The 25,101-nt window shown below is 36.2% G+C and overlaps 1 protein-coding gene and 1 pseudogene across 2 annotated transcripts; one reads left to right on the forward strand and one right to left on the reverse strand.

The window, feature by feature from the left end:
* Positions 1 to 920: 920 nt before the first annotated feature.
* On the reverse strand, positions 921 to 2,479 carry LOC149499586 (uncharacterized; annotated as a pseudogene). Its single transcript, XR_016325652.1, has 2 exons — positions 2,357 to 2,479; positions 921 to 1,802 (listed from the first exon to the last, which is right to left on the reverse strand). The product of XR_016325652.1 is annotated as an uncharacterized LOC149499586 (transcript).
* Positions 2,480 to 3,821: 1,342 nt separating this feature from the next.
* On the forward strand, positions 3,822 to 24,945 carry vermilion (Tryptophan 2,3-dioxygenase vermilion). The gene is made up of 10 exons (XM_028170544.2): positions 3,822 to 3,967; positions 10,706 to 10,878; positions 13,355 to 13,488; positions 18,681 to 18,803; positions 19,598 to 19,689; positions 20,998 to 21,142; positions 22,015 to 22,136; positions 23,037 to 23,164; positions 24,133 to 24,226; positions 24,704 to 24,945. The coding sequence occupies exons 1-10, from the start codon at positions 3,951 to 3,953 to the stop codon at positions 24,879 to 24,881; spliced, it is 1,206 nt and encodes a 401-aa protein (XP_028026345.2). The 5' UTR covers positions 3,822 to 3,950; the 3' UTR covers positions 24,882 to 24,945.
* Positions 24,946 to 25,101: the final 156 nt, after the last annotated feature.

Raw genomic sequence — 25,101 nt, forward strand, 5'->3', positions numbered from 1 at the left:
TCAATTCTCAGCTGTAGTATTTCCTGTCTTGCCTTGAACCAATCAATTCTCAAGGGCTTTATAAAATACACAAGCTGAACCAATCAATTCTCAGCTGTAGTATTTATTTCCTGCCTTGTCTTGAACCACTCAATTCTCATTCTGGTCGAGGTGCGAACCGATTAATTCTCGCTCCTGACCTGTAAACAAAGAAAGAATAATTCTGTAGCGTAAGTGCTTCATCAATTCAGTTATATATTTGTATCATTTAATCATTCATTTATTACAAAACAACGTTATGTACAGGTTTATAACAACCCTTCATTATTATTTTCTGATAAATAATGATATCTCAACGATAACGATTACTTTAAATTTACAAATGAATGTATATTATTTTTTGAAGATTTAAAGACAAAAGTTCAGATGACGCGATATGTACCCATGGCTGTATTAAATCAAATTAACAGTATTTTTATGCTTATTTCCCAGTCCCTCAAACTCAGGGACTACTTTATAACGATCTAAAGCTTTTACGATCGGAGATGTACTGACTGACTGAACTTGATTTATAACTAGGTATCTCAAAATATTCTTCAGATACTCTACATAAGATCTTAACTATTTCAGCTGCTCAGTGCTTATACAAATCTAAGTGAGACAGTTCAGACTCCATGCTTAAAAACCGTGAAGTAGCGGAATTTCCATAATGATCGATTAACGAAGAATTATCCAACAGCTGGTTATCACCTAACCTACATAACACTAGCACGAAAGTCATCAATCTCGAGATGAAAAGGTATACTCCTCGAGGACTATATTAGCTTATAACCACAGTCTTTCATGATAGTTGGGATATTGTTTTGAATGTTCTCTATTCTATGTGTGACACGACTCAAAGACAATATCGTTTGTGTGACACGACTCAAAGACAATATCGTTAAGATAAACGTTTTCGGTAAATTTTGCACTAGAGCTTTTAGAGACCGCACCGAATTCGGTTGAGGAACCCCCTTCCTGATTAAAACAGGTTTCCATGTCGCTTACCAGGAATACCACATTGTTAGGTTTAACAGAGACAGTTTTTTATAGTAGTACTCATCTATGAGCTCATTAAGCTTGCTTCTTCGTCTCAACATGTCTTCTAAGCACTGGCCATAATTTTTTTCGTGAGGAAACGCGTTTATAATTTATCTTGCCCCTATTGCCACGTAAGATCGTATTTAAACTCTCGAACCACAACTTGGACAGTCCTTGGGTCCTATCGTCCCAACCATAAACCAACGCACATTCATTAACCTTTTTCAGCCACACATCTATTCGCTGATTTTTAACAGAAGAGTCAAAACTTTAAAGAATATTCTTGTGATCTATATTTTCATTAATCATTGTTGTGTTCTGCGGTAACGGTTGAGATTCGGGACCGTGCTTAATAGACTATTATTTTGACAACATCATTGGTAGAAAAGGAAGGACTACGTGACCTGATATGTGTTGCCCGACGTTCATGGTTGACTATTGCATGCTGCCCATCGTCACTCCGGCGCGCCTCGGTAGCTGCACGAAGCGAGGTCGCACGTGGCCTCTCGGTTGAAGAGAGTCGTGTATTTCTCTCGCATCGCCGTACAGTCTCCCGCTCTTGCTGCAGTTCTTGTTCTAGTCGCTGGATACGTTCATGGTATAGTTCCAGCTCCCAGGCCCGGCTGCACGTGCGAGAGCTGCGGCCGCGAGTGCGAGATCGGCTCGGACCTGCTTCGCCTCTGCGTCCTTTACGGCTGCGCGAGTGTGTCATCAAACGACGATCGTCTATTCATGTTCTGGAACTTGCGGACGTTGCAAAATGTTATTTTAAATTGAACGTGAATAATATGAACAACGTTCAACCTATACTAAAATGGTAGAGAGAGAACAATTGTTTTTCTATAAACTCTCAGTTATCGCACCCATATCAAAATTATTTCACCTACCCCAAACGAAAATATCAATGAAAAGCTTATGCAGCGTTTTATCGACGAACCTACCATGCGAGCAAAAATTTGTAGAATGATAACTATGTATATAAATTGTATATAAATTTCGTAACTAGTTATGCTTTATGCATTAAATTCATGGTTGAAGCTCAACAAACATTTGAACGTTGAGTTAAATTGAAACATGTGACATAACCATAACATCAGATACATTTTAGTTCGCAGTTTTTCTGAATTAAAATAGTAGATACGGCAGAAGACGCAGCAATTATTCCGTATAATACTTTATTCCGTGCTAAGCTTTAAAACTACCTTCGTAGTCAGCGCGGTTCTTAATTCATTTTCTCTTTTTTTTTGCGAACTAAATAATCGCGGAAAATTAATAAGAAACTCAAGAATGTACTTACGTGAGTCGACCACACTTCTGAGATATAAGAGTCCACTTCCAACAGTCAGGAAATAATACACAGATTGCAGTAGTTTACTTAATTTTGTATTGCTTTATTTGAAACTCCACTTTTACAATCTTTTGACATCTGCTCACTACCGAATACACTGATTTCTGTCCCGTTTTTTCAGACTACCGCCTTTTTTATTATGTCACGTCCCCACTACTGTAATTGCTCCCACCAACAGTGTTGCTATTTGGCAATCCGAAAATTGCCTTAACATTAACAAAATTAATTATTTTACAACAAACCTTACAATTGTAATAACGACTGTTCTGCCTTTCAAACCGGAATGCGTAATTGTTACACCACGATTACACTTGTGAATGTTAGCTCCAATATTTACCGGCTCACATCACTTCTTACCACAAGAACTGCTATGAAATTCAAGGAGAGTACGTCAGGATGTTTTTTTATGAATATGTTCATGATTTTTCAATTAGTAATAGATTGTAATTAAATTAAGAGAGTTAAAATTTTAATTTTGCTGCAAATGTGTCCCGTTAAGATTAAACATCTTAAGATTGATGGTGGTCACGACCCTCAGACATGAGGAACACGATTCGAGGAGGAGGTGTCCCGTCTGAATGTTATTAGTTACTTTGCCTTTTTTTCTTATCTAGCTATTCCAGCGTAACCGAGCGAGTAGGTGAGCTCTCGGGGCTCTAACCTGGGGGCATTGCTAAGACTAGCCCTAGCAAGAGCAGTGCTTCGCAGAATCTACCACCGGATCGGAATCGCGATCCACTGAGAAGATCCGGCGAGAAACTCAGTGGGTTGTGTCTATGGGTTGGTTTACTCTCCGAACCCTTTGTGGTAAGCGACGGATTTGACGAGAACGCTAACCAAGTCTTTGTCAATGAAGCACAGTCGAAACACTCCCTCCATAATAATAATAATAATAATAATAAGAGATGACCGACATGTGGAGGGTGGTATCTACACAAATAATCCCGGTAGTTTTATCGGTGAATGGTTTGGTCCCTAAAAGCCTCTCAAAACATCTCGAGAGGATTGGTCTCAACAAAAAGTCGGTGGTGGCCCAAATGCAAAAAGCAGTCTTGCTGGACAATGCCCGTATAGTTCGCCGGTTTCTCTCCCAATAGTCCCTAACGCTCCGGTTGATTGTTACCCACCTCGCCGGAGTGTATCCTACCGTCTTCCCAGGCGAGGCAGTGCTTAATACACATATTAATAATAATGAACCCACGTCTTATCTTATTGCAAGCTCGAGAACGATACTTTTCTTTTGCGTGAGAGCTTCTTTCAAAGCGCATAAATAGAAAGAAACTTTTTAAATAAACTCGTTCGATTTTCTCGTTCTAAATTCAACCATATTCCTTCGAGTTAAAGTAGAAGTCATGAATTTAATATGCTCTTCATGTGCTCTCTCACTCCTTTAACTATTGAATCGAGATCCAATGAGTTATTTTCTTTCATTCACTCACTGTCCGACGGCCACGCGGTGCACGTATCTGTGTCAAGTCTTGTCGCTACATTTAATCAATAATTAGTGAACTAAAAATAAAGTCAAAACAAATAGTGCATTGAAATGGCGTGTCCTATGAGGTGAGCGCTTTGTTGCTGATTGTTAAACTTTTTATTAAAATTTATATATTTCTTTTTATTGCTTATATGGGTGGACGAGCTCACAGCCCACCTGGTGTTAAGCGGTTACTGGAGCCCATAGACATCTACAACGTAAATGCACCACCCACCTTGAAATAAGTTCTAAGGTCTCAGTATAGTTCAAAGTAGGATAGTGTTTTCAAAGTAGGAAAACAGTGAGTTTTCTATTTTAAATAAACAAAGGCTTACAGCCCGCCTGATATTAAGCGGTTACTGGTTGATAGAACAATATGAGTGTGCCTAACCCACATTGAGACAAGTAGAAAATGGATCTTGTATTTCAAACCTTCCTGATGAAATCGGAAAGGCCCTCGGGCCACAAGTAAACATTCCGTCTTCAATAATCAAAAAGTCAAAGCAACCATTAATATAATGTTTTAATTAATTAAGATATAAATAAATATATTAATACTTTATGAATCGTAGCATTTACTATGTTATATATTTAAAAATTCTAACTTTATGACTAGTTTATTTAGCACGAAAACGCGATTCAATGTTTATTTTATCTTTACGACTTGGGTTAATTAAATAAAATTACAAATGTAGTCGGTTCATCGTATTGAAATTTGTCGGCCCCAATTTTAATTTTTTTATCTCAGAATTTTACTTAAATGATACACTTCGGAAAATTCTTGCGTGTTGCAGTTTCAACGTAACTTACTTCAAATCTTACATCATCGTCCTGAATGCCATATAAGACGGAAATAGCTATTTTCTAAATAATAAAAAAATACCTTTGAGTTATTTATTGATTACCTACCTATTTACTTCGGTTTTTAAGATGATGTTCTATTTTTTCAAACAAGCGATACAAACATAATTGATTCCGTACAGCCTATGACAATCTCTAAAAATATAAAATTGTTGATAAATTCTTAATAAATTATTTAGATAAGACTAATTTTTTCAGAAAACAATATATTTTGTACCTTTTTATATACCTTACATATTATATACCATTATAGACGCCTTAGATTTACGTAAAGATATTTATTAAGATTTACTAAGATAACAGAAGAAAAAACCTGTAAAAAATAGAATAGAATAAAAGGGAATGAACTGAACCAAATGTATTAATGTGTATTCAGCTTATAAAGAAATTGCTAATTTACTTATTTAAAAACTCCGTCGTCATATTGCCCCAAAATTTCGGTAACAACGTGTTTTATTTACCTAAAAAATATTGAAAGAGGAATTAAATTTAATAAAGATGTTTCCCACGGGCTTACCCTATTTTCATACCGTATTCCGTCAAAATCGGTTCGGTGGTCTCGCCGTGACAATGTAACAATCGCTAATTTTTAATCACTTTTTTTTTGCTACTTTTCATTTTAATAAATTCTATATGTTCCTCCAAATAAACCTCTGTCTAAGTTAGATTACTATTGTATGTGAAAACTCATACAACATTTTCGGAGTTACGCGCGAAAAAACAAACCGGTAGATCAACCATATAAATTAACATACACCGGTCACTGGTTTATGTTCTATTTACCCTTTTTAGCTACCCCCTTTCTGTTTTATAACCTTTCTTTAATATATAAACACGTCAGATTCTGCAGTTTTGTCGTATTAATTGATTGTAAATTTAAATCAATTCAATCAATAATTTATTCAATAAAATATTGAAATTAAATGCTAACTTACTGAATAATGACTAGACCCTGTCCGGAATTGTACCTTTAACTATACGAATACCGCTTGAGTCTTTTTCTTATTCTAATACATATAACAAGGCGTAGCTGCAATATTATTACATTCCGTTTACAATCTGTAAAGGGTTCCGATTTTTAAACATGGAATTCGTAAGTCAATTAATATAATTTTGAAATCATATGACGTAGTGATAAGATGAGGTAAGATTATGGAGGTGAAAGGAAGATAGGGAAGCGGTTAGTAGTAGCTGGATATTGTAGAAGTCGTTGACCTGTGTGTTCCGATTGATTGCAGGATAGACTATCGCTTGACCTCTGAACTTCTATGACTAAATGAAGTATGTTAGCAATAGAATACCTACTAAGTTTTATATTTTTTTACATAAGTATATAATTGTATTCTTTTGTGCCTGTTTATGTGACTGCTCTCCTCCTAAACGGCTGGACCGATTTCCAAGAGATTTCTTGTGTGTTCAAATAGATTCAAAAATGATTTAGATTCATAATTTGGTCAACAACAAAACGTTTTTTTAAAAATAGTATATAAGTGTTTAAAATTTTCGGATTTAAGACGTGTATACAGCACAACGTCTGTCGAGTTCGCTAGTAGTAAAAATTGGTTCAAAAGCTACAAAAATAAGGTTGAAAAACAAGCCAAACTAAATATAAGATTTTTTTTATAATGATATTTTTTCACCTTAGTGATTACGACTCTTTGCATAGGTATACAAATTTTCCAGATAATCAGATGTTAGTAGTGTTAGTGCATATTATAACCCATAGATATGTCTATTTCTGCCGCGAAGTAATTATATCAACTGAGATTTCGATCTCAGATGTCAAGGCGAACGGTGGCATTTACCTTGTGGTATCTTTAGGCTCCGCAACCACTTAGCATCAGATGGGACATGAGCTCGTTCAACCATTAATGTGATAGAAAATTAGATTGAAGGATTCCGCTACACAAACAGATACAGGTCAAACCAATAAAAGTATGTTAAATAGATGTAGTTTTTTAATTTATTCTCTAGAGCTTTAAAGTCGTAAAATAGAGTGTATAGTGTAGGTAGGTAGGTAAGTAGGTACTTACACAGCTTCAGACGCTGTTGACGAACAGGTAATTCAGGTTCATTATGTTTAAAAAAATACAGCCAAAGACATGACAGTTGAACGACCTGTGTGGTAACAAACACTCAATGTAGTTGTGACTTTATATTATTACTACATACTATACCAGGGGTGGCCAACTTGATTAGAACCATGATCTACTGTCTTCTGACGAAACACTCTGCGACCTACCAATGACCATTCATGAAATTTAATGAAACAATGTAGTTCAGTATACAAATAAGTAGCATATTTTCTTCTATTAAAAAGATTAAAATAAACCTGAAATTATATAATAAAAGAGAACTATTGTGTAGAAGAGAGGATGAATGATGTGACGTAACGGTCATTAACAAATGGTACAAGAAGATGATGCGCGTAGTTGTTGGTGATTACGTTGCGCAGTCTATTCTATGTATTTATATTTTTTGTCTTACCACGATCGACCGGTCGATCGTGATCTACCGGTTGGCCAATACACACTATCCTCCTCCTCACGACCTCTCACAGCTGGAGTCCCGCAAGGCTCTGTCCTCTCACCCCTCCTATTTAGCTTATTCGTCAACGATATTCCCCGGTCGCCGCCGACCCATTTAGCTTTATTCGCCGACGACATGACTGTTTACTATTCTAGTAGAAATAAGTCCCTAATCGCGAAGAAGCTTCAGAGCGCAGCCCTAGCCCTAGGACAGTGGTTCCGAAAATGGCGCATAGACATCAACCCAGCGAAAAGTACTGCGGTGCTATTTCAGAGGGGAAGCTCCACACGGATTTCCTCCCGGATTAGGAGGAGGAATCTCACACCCCCGATTACTCTCTTTAGACAACCCATACCCTGGGCCAGGAAGGTCAAGTACCTGGGCGTTACCCTGGATGCATCGATGACATTCCGCCCGCATATAAAATCAGTCCGTGACCGTGCCGCGTTTATTCTCGGTAGACTCTACCCCATGATCTGTAAGCGGAGTAAAATGTCCCTTCGGAACAAGGTGACACTTTACAAAACTTGCATAAGGCCCGTCATGACTTACGCGAGTGTGGTGTTCGCTCACGCGGCCCGCACACACATAGACACCCTCCAATCCCTACAATCCCGCTTTTGCAGGTTAGCTGTCGGCGCTCCGTGGTTCGTGAGGAACGTTGACCTACACGACGACCTGGGCCTCGAATCAATTCGGAAATACATGAAGTCAGCGTCGGAACGATACTTCGATAAGGCTATGCGTCATGATAATCGCCTTATCGTTGCCGCCGCTGACTACTCTCCGAATCCTGATCATGCAGGAGCCAGTCACCGTCGACGCCCTAGACACGTCCTTACTGATCCATCAGATCCAATAACCTTTGCATTAGATGCCTTCAGCTCTAATACTAGGGGCAGGCTTAGGGACCCCGGTAACCGTACTCGTCGAACTCGACAAAGAGGTCGACGTGCAACCTAACCCATGCATCAGCCCGCTGAGTTTCTCGCCGGATCTTCTCAGCGGGTCGCGATTCCGATCCGGTAGTAGATTCATTCGCGAAGCAGCTACTCTTGAGTTGTTAGGTCTCCTTCGGAGGCGCTCGGGTAGCTGTTAGCAAATCCCACCCCTCCTGGCTGAGCCTTTGCTCGCCCACCTGTCCTGGTGAAACTGGAAAGGCCTTCGGGCCACCAGTAAACTTTCAACCATAAAAAAAAAAAAAAAAAAAAAAAAAATACACACTATCCATGTTTACACTTCGACTTTGTCTAGATGTCTCAGGAAACTATTATACTTAGACCGACCGGGGGCTGTCCGCTGGCCTGTCCAAATAAAGCAACAGAAAATTACGGATGAAAATTTAAAACAAAGAAAAATTCTTTGGTTTTCTCTATCTTTGCCAAAACAATTATAATGAAACCAAATGACCGTGCATTTCATATTTTTAAGCAAATATTACAAACACGTCCAATAAATTAAGCAAAAATACACAAAAACGAATAAAAAGTGATATTTTACTATTATTTTAGTGTAAATGTTTATGATAAAAAAAATAGAAACAAAACGGATTGAGTAAAAGAAACACCAAAATTCCCTCCCGATAGCACGTTGCTATGAATGTACTATTGGAGATATAACACAAGGTCGTCACACAGACGGCCTGTCGTAAAACTCCTTATGCAGTATGATATAAGGACTTGCTGCGCCAAACCCATATAATGTGAAATAAGAAGTAGAAGAATATAATATAGCTAAAATACAATGAAGTACGCTCATTTGCGTCCAATGAGCGGTGTCTCTATTAGTCTCCAATCATCAAGGCTCGATGATGAACGATCTCACGTTGTCCATATACAGCAGGTTTCCCCAATCTACATCACGACTTCGGTCCACTTTGTGTGAGGCAATCAAATGCTGGGTTTCCAGTTCGCGGTCGCCTCATTATCTTTTTGCCCTCCGCAGCCTTTACTTTACTTTCGAATAAATGTTTTTAAACTTATCGGCGTAAGGATAGTACCTAAACTTCCCTAAGCTGCCAAAAGTAACTATACCGAGTTTCAAGTTAATCGGTTAGGCGATGTTCGAAAGTATAGATCACGAGTAAGCCTTAAAATTTTTATGAATCACATTTAGAGCTAGACGAACAACCATAATAAAAAAAACCTGAAAATCCCTTGAACTGATTAGGTAAATTGATGTTTTAAATAGTTTTTGACGTTTATTGCTAGTTTACATTTAGTAATGAAAATGTTTATTTTAAGATCTATGATTTTTGTTATATGTTAAAAGTATATCTATTTTAAGACAAAATTTACCATAACCATCCGTACACCATGTTTTGAATAAGGTACGGACCTACATATTTAGGTTCTACAGGAATATGCTGCTCCTAGGAATATGATTACGTCAAGGCTAATCAATTTTATGGCAATTAACATTTGGCCGCCAATTTTATCGTATAGCTGGGACTAGTCAGCGGAAAATGGAAGGAGCAGAGCTCAAATCAAAAGCGAGGAGAATGTCCGGATCTCGATTGAGAAATTGTAGGTCTATTTCTGTACCAGCCATTTTCGGCTTTACTGAGTGTTATTATTAGGTACATACGTTTGGGAAATGTGCTGCCATCTGTCGTCGTTGCGGATTGAACTCAAACTGCAGCATAGGAACCACTTATTTATTCCAAACGCACCTTAAAATCGGATACATTGATAATCAAGTGGTTTTTATATATTTGAATCTTTTGAAACGTAGAACGCAATTTTTATCGGTAGGCAGCGGCTTGGCTCTACCCCTGGCATTGCTGAAGTCCATGGGCGACGGTAACCACTCAACATCACGTGGGCCGTATGCTCGTCTTGACGTTTATCTCTCAATCTGACAGCCTGTCTTTTTTCTTAGGGAAGTCTCCCGTTGCTAGGGCTGTGTGTGAAAAACCATTCAACCAACCATAAATAATCATGGTTTCGAGGGATATCACCATCTGATTCTGTCTTAGAATGCAGCGAACTCTCTCCCTCTAGTTAAAATATGGTGAATCTCTCGCGAATAGGAGGGATTGACTTTGTGATGTCTGTGAGGTTCGATAACCATTTGACAACCAGGTCAAGCCTGAGCTCACCACTCAAACATCTTTTTTTTATATATACTAGCTGACCCGGCAGACTTCGTAGTGCCTCAATCGATAAATAAAAGATCTAAACTTAAAACAAACAAAAGGAATCCGTCCGACGGGGGGCACATTAAAGGAGAAACAAAATTGTTATTTTTATTTAATTCCGAGCATTTTCATATTTATCTACATTTAAAACCTTCTCTGGACTTCCACAAATAATTCAAGACCAAAATTAGCCAAATCGGTCCAGCCGTTCTCGAGTTTTAGCGAGACTAACGAACAGCAATTCATTTTTATATATTTAATAAATAGATAAATTATTTTGTACTCTTTGACACAGATCAGCGATCGACGAAATAAATGGCCAAGAAGGCGCGCATCTTGGTAACGAGGCCGGCATGCTATACGGAGAATATTTGATGTTGGATAAACTGCTGTCTGCGCAGAGGATGCTCAGCGCTGAGTCCTCTAAACCTGTACACGATGAGCATCTCTTCATCATCACACACCAAGGTAACGTCCATATCCATAAAAATAGATTACAGTTGCTATTTTTTACTGATGGTAGGACCTCTTGTGAGTCCACGCGGGTGGGTACCACCACCCTGCCTATTTCTGTCGTGTAGCAGTAATGCGTTTTGGTTTGAAGGGTGGGGTAACCGTTGTAACTGTACTTGAGACCTTAGAACTTATATCTCAATATGGGTGGCGCATTTACGTTGTAGATGTCTATGGGCTCCAGTAACCACTTAACACCAGGTGGGCTGTGAGCTCGTCCATCCAACTAATCAATAAAAAAAAAACTAGCAGTCGTCAACGACGAGTAATTTAAATCTAGTTTCTTTAACCAAGGTCATGACTATGTATAATTACACTTCAATACCCATAATAAAGGCTTTATTAGTCCAAGTACACTATAATTACTGTATCACTACTTTTAAAATAGGTTTGCATGTAAAACTGATTTAAAAACATCATGTAAATTTCAGTGCATATACCATGTTCTTTGAAGAATTTTAAGTATAAGATCTTTCGTCCCGTGAAAAAAATTAAGTACCTAAATGTATTTTTTTGAAGCGATTTATTAATTTAGATTATATTTTTTTACTGTTATCACCATATATATGTAAATATTATGAAATAAAATACAGATATGTAATAAAATTCAGATAATTCTTATTGTTTGTTTATCGATATAGCGTCAAGAAGTTTTTATTTTTTATATATTAAATTAAAATTCACTGCTTAAACGCTATTAAATTTAATTAGACTGGCGTACACACATTGATCTGCGAGACTATACAACAAAACGAGTATTCAAATTTGAAACTATACTTTTACGTCAAAATGCATTTCCGACAACGTTGCGACCGAGTTACCGAATTATGACAACCGTAAGCGTAATTTACGTAATCGACCTAAATCACATACATGCTGCATATCATCAGATAAATATTGCTCACCGAAACTCGTATAGATAATACAAGCGTGCGTATTTATAGTTTAAAACAATATGATGTTAACACTAAACATACCCATAACGAGTCAAATGACCCATCTTGAACTTTTGCATTGATGCTTTATCACATTTGACTTCCCGATTTTTTCTTACCAATTAATCTACAGTCATTATACTATATTTTTTTTTGTTTAGTTTTGTTTATTTTGAGTAATACTTGTCGTATACCGTTATCTACCCGTTATTGTACAAATAGGTACCAGTGAGTGTGAGTATGATTAGTGTTAAATAATTAAGCCCTGCCCATTTGTACCAAAGTAGTGTTGAATTTCGATCGCAAAGAAGGGACAGTCGTGTTTTTTTTTTATTGCTAAGATGGGTGGACGGCTCACTGCCCATATGGTGTTAAGCGAGACAGGGTGATGGTACCTACCCGTGCGGGCTCAAGAGACAATCAGAAAATTTTACTTCGACGGCGATTTGTCAAAGTGAGTGACGATCACTCATGCTATTTAATATAACTTTATATACCTACTTAATAACAACTGAGTTGTCACTAACGATAATAATAAAAAAAAAAAACAAAAAAAAAACGACTTAAAAAAAAAACATCAATGTAGTCGAAGTCAAAAAGAAAAACTCAAAAATTACTAATCGAATTTTGATTAATTTCACATTCAAGCACCGGCTTTCAATTAAAAAAAGGATCATTGAATTCGGTTCACCTACAAAAAAGTTCTGAGGTACACACATAATATTATTATAGAAAAATACAGGCGCACCGAAAACCTCTCCTCCTTTTTTAAGTCAATTAATAAAAATAATTAAAAGTTAGAAGAAATTATATTTCCGAAATGTAAGTGTCAAATTACGAAATATTTGAACCTCAAAAGATAATTAATTAAAAATTAATTCACACTTTCTCCATTGCGTAATAATTTGATGTAATTTCTGTAAGTTTTTTACTGGTGGTAGGACCTCTTGTGAGTCCGCACGGGTAGGTACCACCGCCCCGCCTATTTCTGCCGTGAAGCAGTAATGCGTTTCCGTTTGAAGGGTGGGGAAGCCGTTGTGACTATACTGAGACCTTAGAACTATATCTCAAGGTGTGTGGCGCATTTACGTTATAGATGTCTATGGGCTCCAGTAACCACTTAACATCAGGTGGGCTGTGAGCTCGTCCACACATCTAAGCAATAAAAAATAAATAAATAAAAGTTTGGCAATGCGCTTGTGTACAAAGGCAAAGTGTACGCCACTTCAATGGACAAGTCATAATATATAAATGTAATGTAAAAAAAATGTAAACATTTCCTAACAGTTCCTTCTGGTTTACAACTGGGCAGGATATTTGTTGAATAACACTAAGTTCAGTTCCAACTTACCATCAGTAAATAAACTGGACACATTTTTATATCTAATAGACGAACATTATTTTTGTAAGGGAATTTTTTTCCCATTCTTTATATAGTAATCAAGTTACTCAAATATAACCTGTTTCATAGACAAATTGCTTAATTGTTGCCACAGCCTACGAACTCTGGTTCAAGCAGATAATATTTGAAGTGGATTCTGTGAGGGCATTACTTAACGTGGAAGGTTTGGACGAAAGCCACACCATGGAGATATTGAAGAGACTCAACAGGATTGTGCTCATATTGAAAGTGAGTATCATTTTTTATCACCTAAACTTCCGTTGTCAAATAAGTACAAGATGGTATTGTATTATTTGACGATAATATATCAGTAAGCATTAGAACAAATAAAATCGATTAATAACTAAAAACTTTATGAGGTAGGATCATAAGTTTCAACATGCGGCGACGATCACAGCTCTATACGATGACCAATCGATTATGAGATACCACTAAAAACATGTTGTTAAATTCATTAATGATAACGCATCCGTCAGTATCAAACATAAATATATCGAACAAGCTACGCATAACCGCCAAGATAAGCCGAAACCCTGACAGTTGACCCGAAACAATAAAATATATTTTTTTAAATAATTTTCTAGTTCAAAGTGGTTGCGTTGAACTGTTTGTTTTCTGAAGTGTCTTCTAGATACACGCCCGTTCTATATACTAGTATTAACCGGATGTTGTAGTAAGATTTGCATATGTCCAGCCATTGTTGACATCTGTCACGTGAACAAGAAGACAGAGAAATACTTCAACCAAATAAGATCGGAGATTGTAGTACTATAGGACGCAATTTGATCCAATTTTCATGCAGACAAAGGAAAGTTAGGGAATAATAGAGTACGGGATAGTGATACCCGTCATCTTGCGGCAATAAGAGAGCTACATACATTTAGCCTCATTTTTCGGTCCCACAGAAGCTCCAGTGAAGCTGTTATTGAAATATTTAAAACTACTAGAGGTCCCGCAGTAGTCGAAATTCGACTATAATTAATTGGAATTCTAAGTTTGTACACTATTATGATTGTATTTTATAATCACAAATTTCGCCAAGACTACACTATAAAAATATTAACAAAGACAAACAATATTTAATCTCAATTTGACAACAGACGTCAAGAACAAAAGTTTCACAATAAATAGTATGCATGCGTGTGTGCGTCAAATACATGGTATGTAGTGTGTGTAATGTTTTCTTTATTGATTTAATGTATCTTTCATGCATTATTTAAAAAAAATATTAACATTGTGCACTTCTTCTCTATATTCTCTATAAGTGTGTAAAATTTCATACTCCTCCGTCCGCGCAATTTTCGTAAAAAGGGATACAAAGTTTTTGCTTCACGTATTTAATATATAGATTCTGTCACAAAAACGTCCAAGATGGTTAATCGTTATCAATATTAAATTAATGTCGCCGCACATAATGTGTCAGTATTTACGATGTTGTACGGAAGATAGCACTAGTGAACCTATTAATAAGCAGTTCTGTTTGTACTAATTGAATTGAACGCACTTTTACAAATGTAAAAGCGAATATTTATTTTCTATTTACCGCAAGCTGATATCTTAAATAGATTTACATATTATTATGTAAATATGATATTTAGGGAGCGACGATCTTTATATATTTTTAGACACTAGAGGATGACCGCTTTGCTCGGTATTTTTTTTGATAAATTATGCTTTTTAGAAATAATATTTCTAATACGAATTACATATTGATATTAATTATATTATATTATTTGTTATTTTCTTTCAATAAAAAAAATAAGTTTATGCTTAAGTTGATTATCGATAAAGTTCATTATTGAAAACACGAATAAAACAACATTTTCTGAAAATAAATCGTAGCTAGATCAATTTATCGCCCCCGAAATCTTCTGTATACTAAATTTTATGGAAATCGTTGGAGCCGTTTCCGAGATTCAGATTAGGTATATATATATTTATATTTATTTATACAAGAATTGCTCGTTTAAAGATATAAGATATATCGTATAATTTTTTTTTTCATACGTTTATGGCTTTATCTTGTGAGTTAAATGTATTTATTGGTTTCAAAGAATGGGTGTCGTATATAAGGATGGATATCTATCAATAGAAATGCTGTAAATAGCCATTTTTATGTAAAGCTTTTTACGTAAGGAGTGGACCGTTGATCTTGAAAACCAGTACAAACATAATAAAAATTACTTATACGGTTAAATCCCGCATTTTATAAAAAAAAATTACATGAACACTCATAAGAATTCGAATTGTCGTAAATATTATAATAACGATAAAAAAAAAACATCCTAAAAAGATTTCGATGGCCTGTCTGAACGAGGATATGCGAGAGAAGAGTCTGAATGCAGAGATGACGTATGATAGGTCTGAATGGAAACAGAGGACATGTTGCACCAATCCCATATAGTTCGATAAGAGGAACAAGAATAAGAAACCTGATATTAAGCCGTAATAACTAATTTGATCTGTGTCCACGGCTCGAGAAGACCGAAGAAACTATTAATTATGTAGTATGAAGATCAGTATCTGTTTCTATTTCTCCTTAGAATGTTGGGTCATCGAGACGTTAATCTATATATATATATATATATAAATGAATTGCTGTTCGTTAGTCTCACTAAAACTCGAGAACGGCTGGACCGGTTTGGCTAATTTTGGTCTTGAATTATTTGTGGAAGTCCTGAGAAGGTTTAATAGATAGATAAATATAAAAATGCTCGGAATAAAAATAACAATTTTGTTTTTCCTTTGATGTATCCCCCGTCGGACGGATTCCTTTTGTTTGTTTTAAGTTTATTTTATACAAAAGCTTAGGTATTTTATTTATCGATTGAGGCACTACGAAGTCTGCCGGGTCAGCTAGTAAATAATAATCTTTAGCTCAGAAATCGAGGATAAATTCTGATGATTATGCTCCTTCAGAATGTAACTCGCCGATTTTATCTCAGACTATTCCAAGACCTGTGTCTACAAATTAAATAAGTAGTTTGTTTAAGAACTTTAATTATGTACAATTTTATGTGGCGACTGGATTACCTAAAAGTGTGCGATATATTGCTTTTTTTATTGCTTAGAGGGATGGACGAGCTCAAGGCCCATCTGATGTTAACTGGTTACGGGAGCTCATAGACATCCACAATATAAATGCCGTCACCCACCTTGAGACATGAGTCCTAAGTCACAGTTTTACAGTACAACGACTGCCGAATGGTCAAAGCGGAACGCATTACTGCTTGACGCGCAAAGATAGGTCGGTGGTACCTAGTAAAATGAAACCCGCAAAATTATAATTTGCGTAATTACTGGTGGTAGGACCTTTTGTGAGTCCGCGCGGGTGGGTACCACCACCCTGCCTATTTCTGCCGTCAAGCAGTAATGCGTTTCGGTTTGAAGGGTGGGGCAGCCGTTGTAACTATACTTGAGACCTTAGACCTTATATCTCAAGGTGGGTGGCGCATTTACGTTGTGGATGTCTATGGGCTCCAGTAACCGTTTAACACAAGGTGGGCTGTGAGCTCGTCCACCCATCTAAGCAATAAAAAAAAACAATAAAAAAAACCTACCCGAACTAGCTCACAAGAGACAACCTCCTGACAATAATAACGCAAATTAGAATTTTTGCGGAATTAAATTTTTATTACACACGCTGTAGTTTAAAAATTAAAAAAAACACACTTTCAAAGCGAGCCGAATTAAAAATAATTACGTTTTTATTCTAATGATTTTGGTTTTAGCCAAATTATTGAATCTTTTTCTGTTATCGTGGGACGTGTGCAAATTGAAAAATTCATTTAGATAAATAGATAGACAGATCGACGGAGGTCAAAGTAATAAATATTATAATTTTCGTTCGCGTTCTCATTGGCTTTAAAATATTTTAAAAGACATTGTTTTTGCGTATTTTCACGTCTTTTTCATACTACTGTATATGTTACAGTAAAAGTATGTTTTTTTTTATTGCCCTTGTTGGCAGACGAGCATACGGCCCACATGATGGTGAGTGGTTACCATCGCCCATGGACTTCAGCAATGCCAGGGGCAGAGCCACGCTGCTGCCTACCGCTAAAATGTACACATTTTCCGGTAAATGTGCACATTTGCCTCCTCGTTTGGGTAATGTGCATACAACTAACATTTACAATTTCAAAGAAGGGAAATGTACATTGAATTCACAATGAGCATGTCGTTTTGGTAAATGTGAGCATGGCATACAAAATACTAAATCGCAAGTGCTAATAGTGTGGTGCGCATGCGCTTGCGCACAATGACATCCTAACCTAACCTAACCTACGACATATTATATTATAATATATAAAGAAAAGTATGCTTTGTTGGTCATTTATATTTTTGAATTAAAATAATTTTCGTTATTAAAGCCTTTTGTATTATTATATGTTTATTTAAATAAATATTTTTTTACTGCAACAACATTATTAATTTATTTGTATTCCAACTTTTCTTGAAACATGAAAGTAAGAGTATACATTTATCAAAACGTGAAGGCAAGAGTACATACACATTTGCCGGGAAATGTACATATACATTTGCCGGGAAATGTACATATACATTATATTCAGTTCACATATACCTAACTTTTTGGCAAATGTGCACATTTAGCGGTAAAAGTGTACATTTCCCAAGAGTGTACATTTACCGTAACATATATAACTAGAAGAACTTTGTGACGTGTACTTTGTTTATACATATAAACATACAGTATCAAATGTTAACTTTCCACTTCGACACCAGACACTGTCTCATTTCAAATTCACTTTCTTATAATGTACAACTATCAAATTCTCTAGCAATCTTGCTGCGATACGTGAACATATTCTAACTATATAAAACTATACACGAATAAACTCGTATTCTAAATATAGGGTGCAGTTTTTCTTAAAATATAAAATATAAATATAAAATATAAATATGCAGTCCAATTTACTTTTATTTCAATAAAATCATCGAGGAACTTCCTCAAAAAGCTAATCAAACATTGAATAACATTTGTTTTGTTTCATTTGCTAACAATATACAGGATGTGATATTTTTAACAAAATAATTATTTTTGAAAATTTAAAACGAAAGAAAAAAATTAAAGGGTTTTTTTTTGGATATTTTGGTTTGGCTATTTGTTGGCTTCTGGTATCTTTCGTGGCATTGTCTATCGCAGAGCGCACTCGAGAAACAGCGGTAACGTTAACTAGTGTCATTCGCACTGATGTCTATGGACTCCTATAACCATTTCACACCAAGCAGCTCTTGTGCTATCCAAAGTACAAAAAACCTTGTATAAGTAGTTTAAAATAGTTACACCCCTTTTACAGACAGGCTTTCATTTCTCTCTAGATCTTAAATGAGCTAACCGCCTAATTGATGTAAATAAATTAATATTCATAACATAACATCTCCAAATACATTTCCAGCTGCTGGTGGATCAAGTGATGATTTTGGAGACGATGACACCGCTCGACTTCATGGATTTCAGGCACTATCTCCGCCCAGCATCAGGCTTCCAGAGCTTGCAGTTCAGACTACTAGAAAATAAGGTTAACCAATACACTCTATACATAATTAAGCAAAGACGAAAAAATCAAGTACCGTATATTTCCGACTTTGATCATTGAGCATACACTACTCTTGTGAGGCTAGGGTGGTGGTATACATGTGCGCTATTTCTGCCGTGAAGCAGTAATGCGTTTCGGTGATTGATCCTTAAATACCTTCTAGGGGAGAAGGTAATTTTATTTATAATTATTACATTATATTTATAATTATAATTTGGGTAATTGCTGGTGCTAGGCCCCCTGTGACGCCTAGGCACCCTGTCCGCACGGGTGGGTACCACCACCCTGCCTATTTCTGCCGTGAAGCAGTAATGCGTTTCGGTTTGAAGGATGGGGCAGCCATTGTAACTATACTGAGACCTTAGAACTCATATCTCAAGATGGGTGGTGGCATTTACGTTGTAGATGTTTATGGGTCTCGGTAAACACTTAACACCAGGTGGGCTGTGAGTTCGTCCATCAATATAAGCAATATAAAAAGAAACAAAAAAAAACTAATGTGATATTTGGTAGTTAAAAGTTAGCTAGTTGTAGTGCCAATTGTAAGCCCGCTTTATCCGTATTTCTCATCCCGCTAATTGGATCGAAGCAGTGACGAGTAATTGTGACATTGCCGTTGTACATAATAAACATGAAACATGGACTGCATTTGAAGTTGGGTAGGAACATTCTCGTTGTCCTGTATGCACAATAAGATCAGCCGCCTACCGAGAGCAAATCACCAAATCGACACCAACTTAATCCATAAAATATACGCTTTAATGTTTTTATTTTAGCTTGGCTTGAAACAAGCCCTGCGCGTGAAATACAATCAAAATTATCAAACCGTGTTTGGCGACGACCCTGAAGCTATGGACTCCTTACAAAAGTACGTTTCATTTTATCTATATTGTCATATCAGAGGATGTTATGGCCAAAAGGATAAGTGGACCGGCATACAGATATCAAGTAACTATTTCTCTTCTCTTCTATATCGTTCCCTCACTACTGAGGATCGCGACCACATGTGACGTTCTTCCATTGTGTTCGATCATGGGTGGCATGGACCGCATGGTACAGACTACCACCAAGTGCTTGTCTTACTAGATCTGACCGTCTGGCTGCCCTCTATGCAACTATGCCTGGGTTCTAATTCCGAATGGAAGCAATAGTTCTCTAGGTGTGAAATATCGAGACCTTTTACAAGAGCAATACTTTTAAATTTTTTTTTTGCACATTTTGTGTGACCTTCTGCGTGACTTCGATATTGAAAGACAACGAAGCTTGTTCACGAATGCTCAAAGTTGCCGCGCCATATAACATAGATGCTAATGCTTTGCGACATTACAAACTAGTTACTTATATCGTCTTTTCACATTAAAAGTGTACAATTTCCAAAAATATTCGAAATTGAATTAATATGCGGAATCATTTGGATACCAGTATTTTTCTCATAAATACTGTCAAGAGAGCGTGTTTTAGTTGTTTTTTTTTTTAATTTACCTATGCTTTGACTTCTATTAACAAAATTAATACATACTTTTATCATTTTTATCTTACTTTAAAAGACAGATAATGTAACTGGTAAAAATAAAAAGAAATGTTACAAAGATGATTAATATTTAAAATATCACATAAAATTTTAAAACACTCTCCTCCTGTAAAATTAGTAAGTTTTGAGATTATCTATATATTAATACGTAAAGCAAAAACTTTGTATACCTTTTTACGAAAATTGCGCGGACGGAGGAGAATGACAATTTCCCACACTTAAAGAGAATATAGAGAAGGAGTGCACAACTTTTTTTAAATAATGCATAAAAGATGCATTAAGTCAATATAGAAAACATTAGGCACACTGCCATGTATGTGACACACACACATATCTATATTATATACTCCACTGAAGTATGATATAATCTTTGTTTATTTTCAAACTTTAGTTTGTCAAAAACTGTGGTCAAATTGAAAAAAGGTTAATATTGTTTAACTTTAATATTATTTGTCTATAGCGTAGTCTTTGCGAAATCAGTGATTAGAGAAGTACCTATATAATAGTCTTTGACAATATAACCATAATAATGTTCAAAATTATAATTTCAATTAATTGTAGTCAAATTTCGAATACTGCGGGACCACTAGTACAGTTTTAATGCGAGAAGGCGATATGTCAATTAAATTTATTCGACAATTATAGATCTGAACAAGAACCTGCACTGCTAGCGCTGATCGAGCGTTGGCTGGAGCGTACTCCCGGACTGAACACGCACGGGTTCAACTTCTGGGGGAAGTTCCAGGCAACAGTCAATAAAATGCTGAAGGAAGATATAGAGACTGCTAATGTAAGTTAATTTTATGAATACTGAGAAACACAAGTTCTATAATTACACAATAGAATAATAGCTTCAGGACTTTGTTGAGACTTGCACCCTATTGTAGTGCATCAGGTATGTGCACCGATGCATATATTGATGATTATTTCGTGATAATACGCAAAAAGGTCGCATCCAGTAGGAGATAGCACCAACAACGTCTTGAAAATATTAACAAAAAGGCTGGCCCGACCCTGGGTAGGTTCATCAAGTTGCAAATTCTGCATGCTGCTTGATGAGGCTGTCAGGGACGGATTTGATATATTTAGATTTACTTAAATACTAACATAGTTCATTAAGTTATTTATTATAATAACACACTGTAAGACTATGATGTCCCGAAATAAAAGATTTTATTTATGTAGTTTATGTGTAATTTGGCTAAGTTGAAACACAATATAAGTCATAACCTAACGTGTAAAATACTCTTATCAAGTTCAACAATTACGCTAGGATTTGAATTAGGCTGTAACCGATTTATTTAGTAAATATGTCGGAACTTCAAAGATTAATGAATAAAATGTAATGATCTAAAAAAACAGTGGTAAATCGTACTGAGACCATATTATTATGTCAATGACAATTTATGGAGTACAGCAGAGGGTGATAAGATATCACTGCAAGCTGTTATATACAGAATGTTTAAAATGTTCTTTATTAAAAAGAAATGACACATTATGCTATATGCATAAGAAATATAGATATAAGAGATAATGACGCGTGTTAAAAGTTATAGAACGTTATATAGATAACTATCTAACGTTCTATATCTTTTAACAGCGGTAACAATATGGCGGACATAATTCGCGCGTTACGCATGTAAATTGTATTAAATTTTACAGCTCGAGTCCATAGACGCCGTTCGCCGCCATCGGCTTCAAGATGTGGAGAATAGAAGGGAGATTTATCGTTCGATATTTGATCCGACTGTGCATGACGCGCTCAGGTCCAGAGGAGAAAGGAGGTATGCAGAGAATTATTGTAATAGCTCTTAGGCCCAACCGTGAGGGGTTTTGTAGTAGGAATAGTCCAGTTGCGCAGGAATCTTGATGTTAATGTGATTTGATTTTTGGTAAAATGTTGAACACATCCGTACCATTTTAGATTGAAAATTGGTGGAAATTAAAAATAGAATTAACACAATGCTATTCCGTAGCTGAACTTATAAAATTTTGAATGGACACAGTTAATTATAATTGTTAAAAAGTGCGTCTTTTACGATTCAAAGCTCAATTTAGTTAATAACGGTATTTATAATGAATTATAAGTACCTACGTTTTAAAGCTAGAACTATAATTAAGAGTTTCTTGCATGAAACTGATCAGTGAAATACAACGAATATCGCTTCTGTCGCCTATGAGAATATGGCTCTGACTATTACGCAAATATAAACGTTGCCAGTTTGAGTGAAGATGAACTTGTCTCTTGACCTAATAACATTAAGTCTGGCAACAATAAAATGAAAACTCTAGCTTGGTAGGTACTCATGGGTATTAGCAACGTCGGGATCGCGACGATGCTAATATCGGAAGGACTGTTAAAACCTCGTTTGAAGATTTGAAACGACCGCGCTTTGGAAACGCCAAATAAATCTAGAAGGAAGACAATAAATTTAGGGCGACACAAATGGTTTTTACTTTTTTTTTTTTTATTGGCGTATAGGCAGACGGGCATACGGCCCACCTGATGGTGAGTGGTTACCGTCGCCCATGGACTTCAGGACTTCAGCAATGCCAGGGGCAGAGCCAAGCCGCTGCGTACCGTTTAATACTCTCCACAAGCCTCGTTTGAAGAAGGACATGTCATAGCGGTCGGGAAACACCGTGACACACCGCGTTCTTGAGAACGTCTCTCTTAATTTCAGGCTGTCACATAGAGCACTCCAAGGTGCAATCATGATCACGTTTTACCGCGACGAGCCTCGGTTCTCGCAGCCGCATCAGCTCCTCACTCTGCTGATGGACATCGACAGTCTCATCACGAAATGGCGTTGTGAGTTATTTATCTATATATTAATACGTGAAGCAAAAACTTTGAACCTCTACGAAAATTGCGCAGACGGAGGAGTATTAAATTTCCCGCACTTACAGAGAATATAGAGAAGGAGTGCAGAATGTTAATTTTTTTTTTAATTATGCATAAAAAATACCATAAATCAATAAAAAAAATATCATACATATATTTTGACAGAACACATAATAATATATTTAAACTCTTTGTTTATTGTTTTAAATCTGTATTAAAATTGAGAATAGATTAATATTGTTTGTCTATAATATTATTTGTCTATAGTGTAGTCTTAGCGAAATCTGTGAATAAAGAAGTATAAAGATATCTTTGACTACCAACCAACCAATAAAAATATTCAAACTTAAAATTTCAAACAATTATAGTCGAATTTCGACCCTGAGGGACCACTAGTATTTGTAATTGTGAGAGCTGTTGCAATATTTACATGGCGTAAAAGCGTATGGATGTCCGTAATCAACCACTACAGATCATCTGAAGTTGCCGAAAAATATATAAATCAGAAATTAAGCCGCATCCCATATATTTTTAAGGCTTTTTATACGATATATCGAACTTCAAACTGAGACATTTTTATGAAGAAAATCCTTAACCGTCCTCATCTCGGCAATACTTGTTTTCGAAAACGATAAGCAATTTAAGCTTTTGCTGTGTAGACCTTCAGAAAAATGGTGGTATATAAATAAATATAAAGATACGAAAGAGGCACTCGCAATAACTCTCTCTAAAAAAAGTAATTGTATTTTCTATTCGCAGAACACGAAATAATTTAACGATTTTAAATATAAAAAAGTAAGTTGAGAGCGGCGAGTTCAATTTCTTCATCAGTATTTTTTCCAGAAAATCGAATAAGTGAAGAGACGAATGAACAACAAAAAGAATTTATATTTAAATTTGTCGTTCGTTTAAGTAGTCGTGACTCTATATTACAGACAACCACGTTATAATGGTGCAAAGGATGATCGGGTCGCAACAGCTCGGGACCGGGGGCTCGTCTGGCTATCAATATCTACGGTCAACATTAAGGTAACTTAAAAACATTCGTTAATTCTCGCTATGACAGTACACTCCCAGGACTTAGTCACGTGAACACGTTTGAAGTCGTCGTGGCCTAAAGGATAAGACGTCCGGTGCATACGTGTTGAGCGATGCACCGGTGTTCGAATGTCAGGCGGCTACCAATTTTTCTAATTGAAATACGTACTCAACAAACGTTCACAATTGACTTCCACGGTAAAGGAATAACATCGTGTAATAAAAATCAAACCCGCAAAATAGCCTTCCTAAATAAATAGCCTTCCTCAATAAGTAGACTTATCTAATACTGAAAGAATTTTACAAATCGGACCAGTAGCTCCTGAGATTAGCGCGTTCAAACAAACAAACTCTTCAGCTTTTTAATATTAATAAAGTATAGATTGAATAGAAATTATATTATAACCTATAACCATTTGTTTGTTTGTTTGTGTACATGATAAATAAAAATGTATTTATTAATTACAGCGATCGTTACAAAGTCTTTCTTGATCTGTTCAATTTGTCCACGTTCCTGTTGCCTCGCGCCCTAATACCGCCACTGGACGAAGACATGAAACGCAGCCTCAATCTCACCTGGGGAGACAACGTCAAGGAAAACGGAGATGAGACGACCCCGCAAAACGGCCTTGAAGCCTCTTTATAACGAAAAATTATAATGTGTCCTGACAATATTTTTAAGACATATTTTATTACATTTTTAATTCAAACGATGTATTTTTTTTATGTACCCTCTTTTTTAACGCTAATGAAAACTTTTTTTTTATTGTCCAGTTGGGTGGATGAGCTCACAGCCCACCTGGTTTTAAGTGGTTACTGGAACCCATAGACATCCACAATGTAAATGCACCAGCCACCTTGAGATA

Source organism: Bombyx mandarina, chromosome A1 (genome assembly GCF_030267445.1).
Source record: "Bombyx mandarina strain Sakado chromosome A1, ASM3026744v2".
Lineage (NCBI taxonomy): Eukaryota > Metazoa > Arthropoda > Insecta > Lepidoptera > Bombycidae > Bombyx > Bombyx mandarina.

What these genes read in the sequence shown, in the direction of transcription:
- vermilion (XM_028170544.2), top strand. An exon ending in AGGTCCAGAGGAGAAAGGAG is followed by an intron (nt 22,137 to 23,036) that starts GTATGCAGAGAA and finishes TCTTAATTTCAG; the next exon opens with GCTGTCACATAGAGCACTCC. An exon ending in TATCTACGGTCAACATTAAG is followed by an intron (nt 24,227 to 24,703) that starts GTAACTTAAAAA and finishes TATTAATTACAG; the next exon opens with CGATCGTTACAAAGTCTTTC.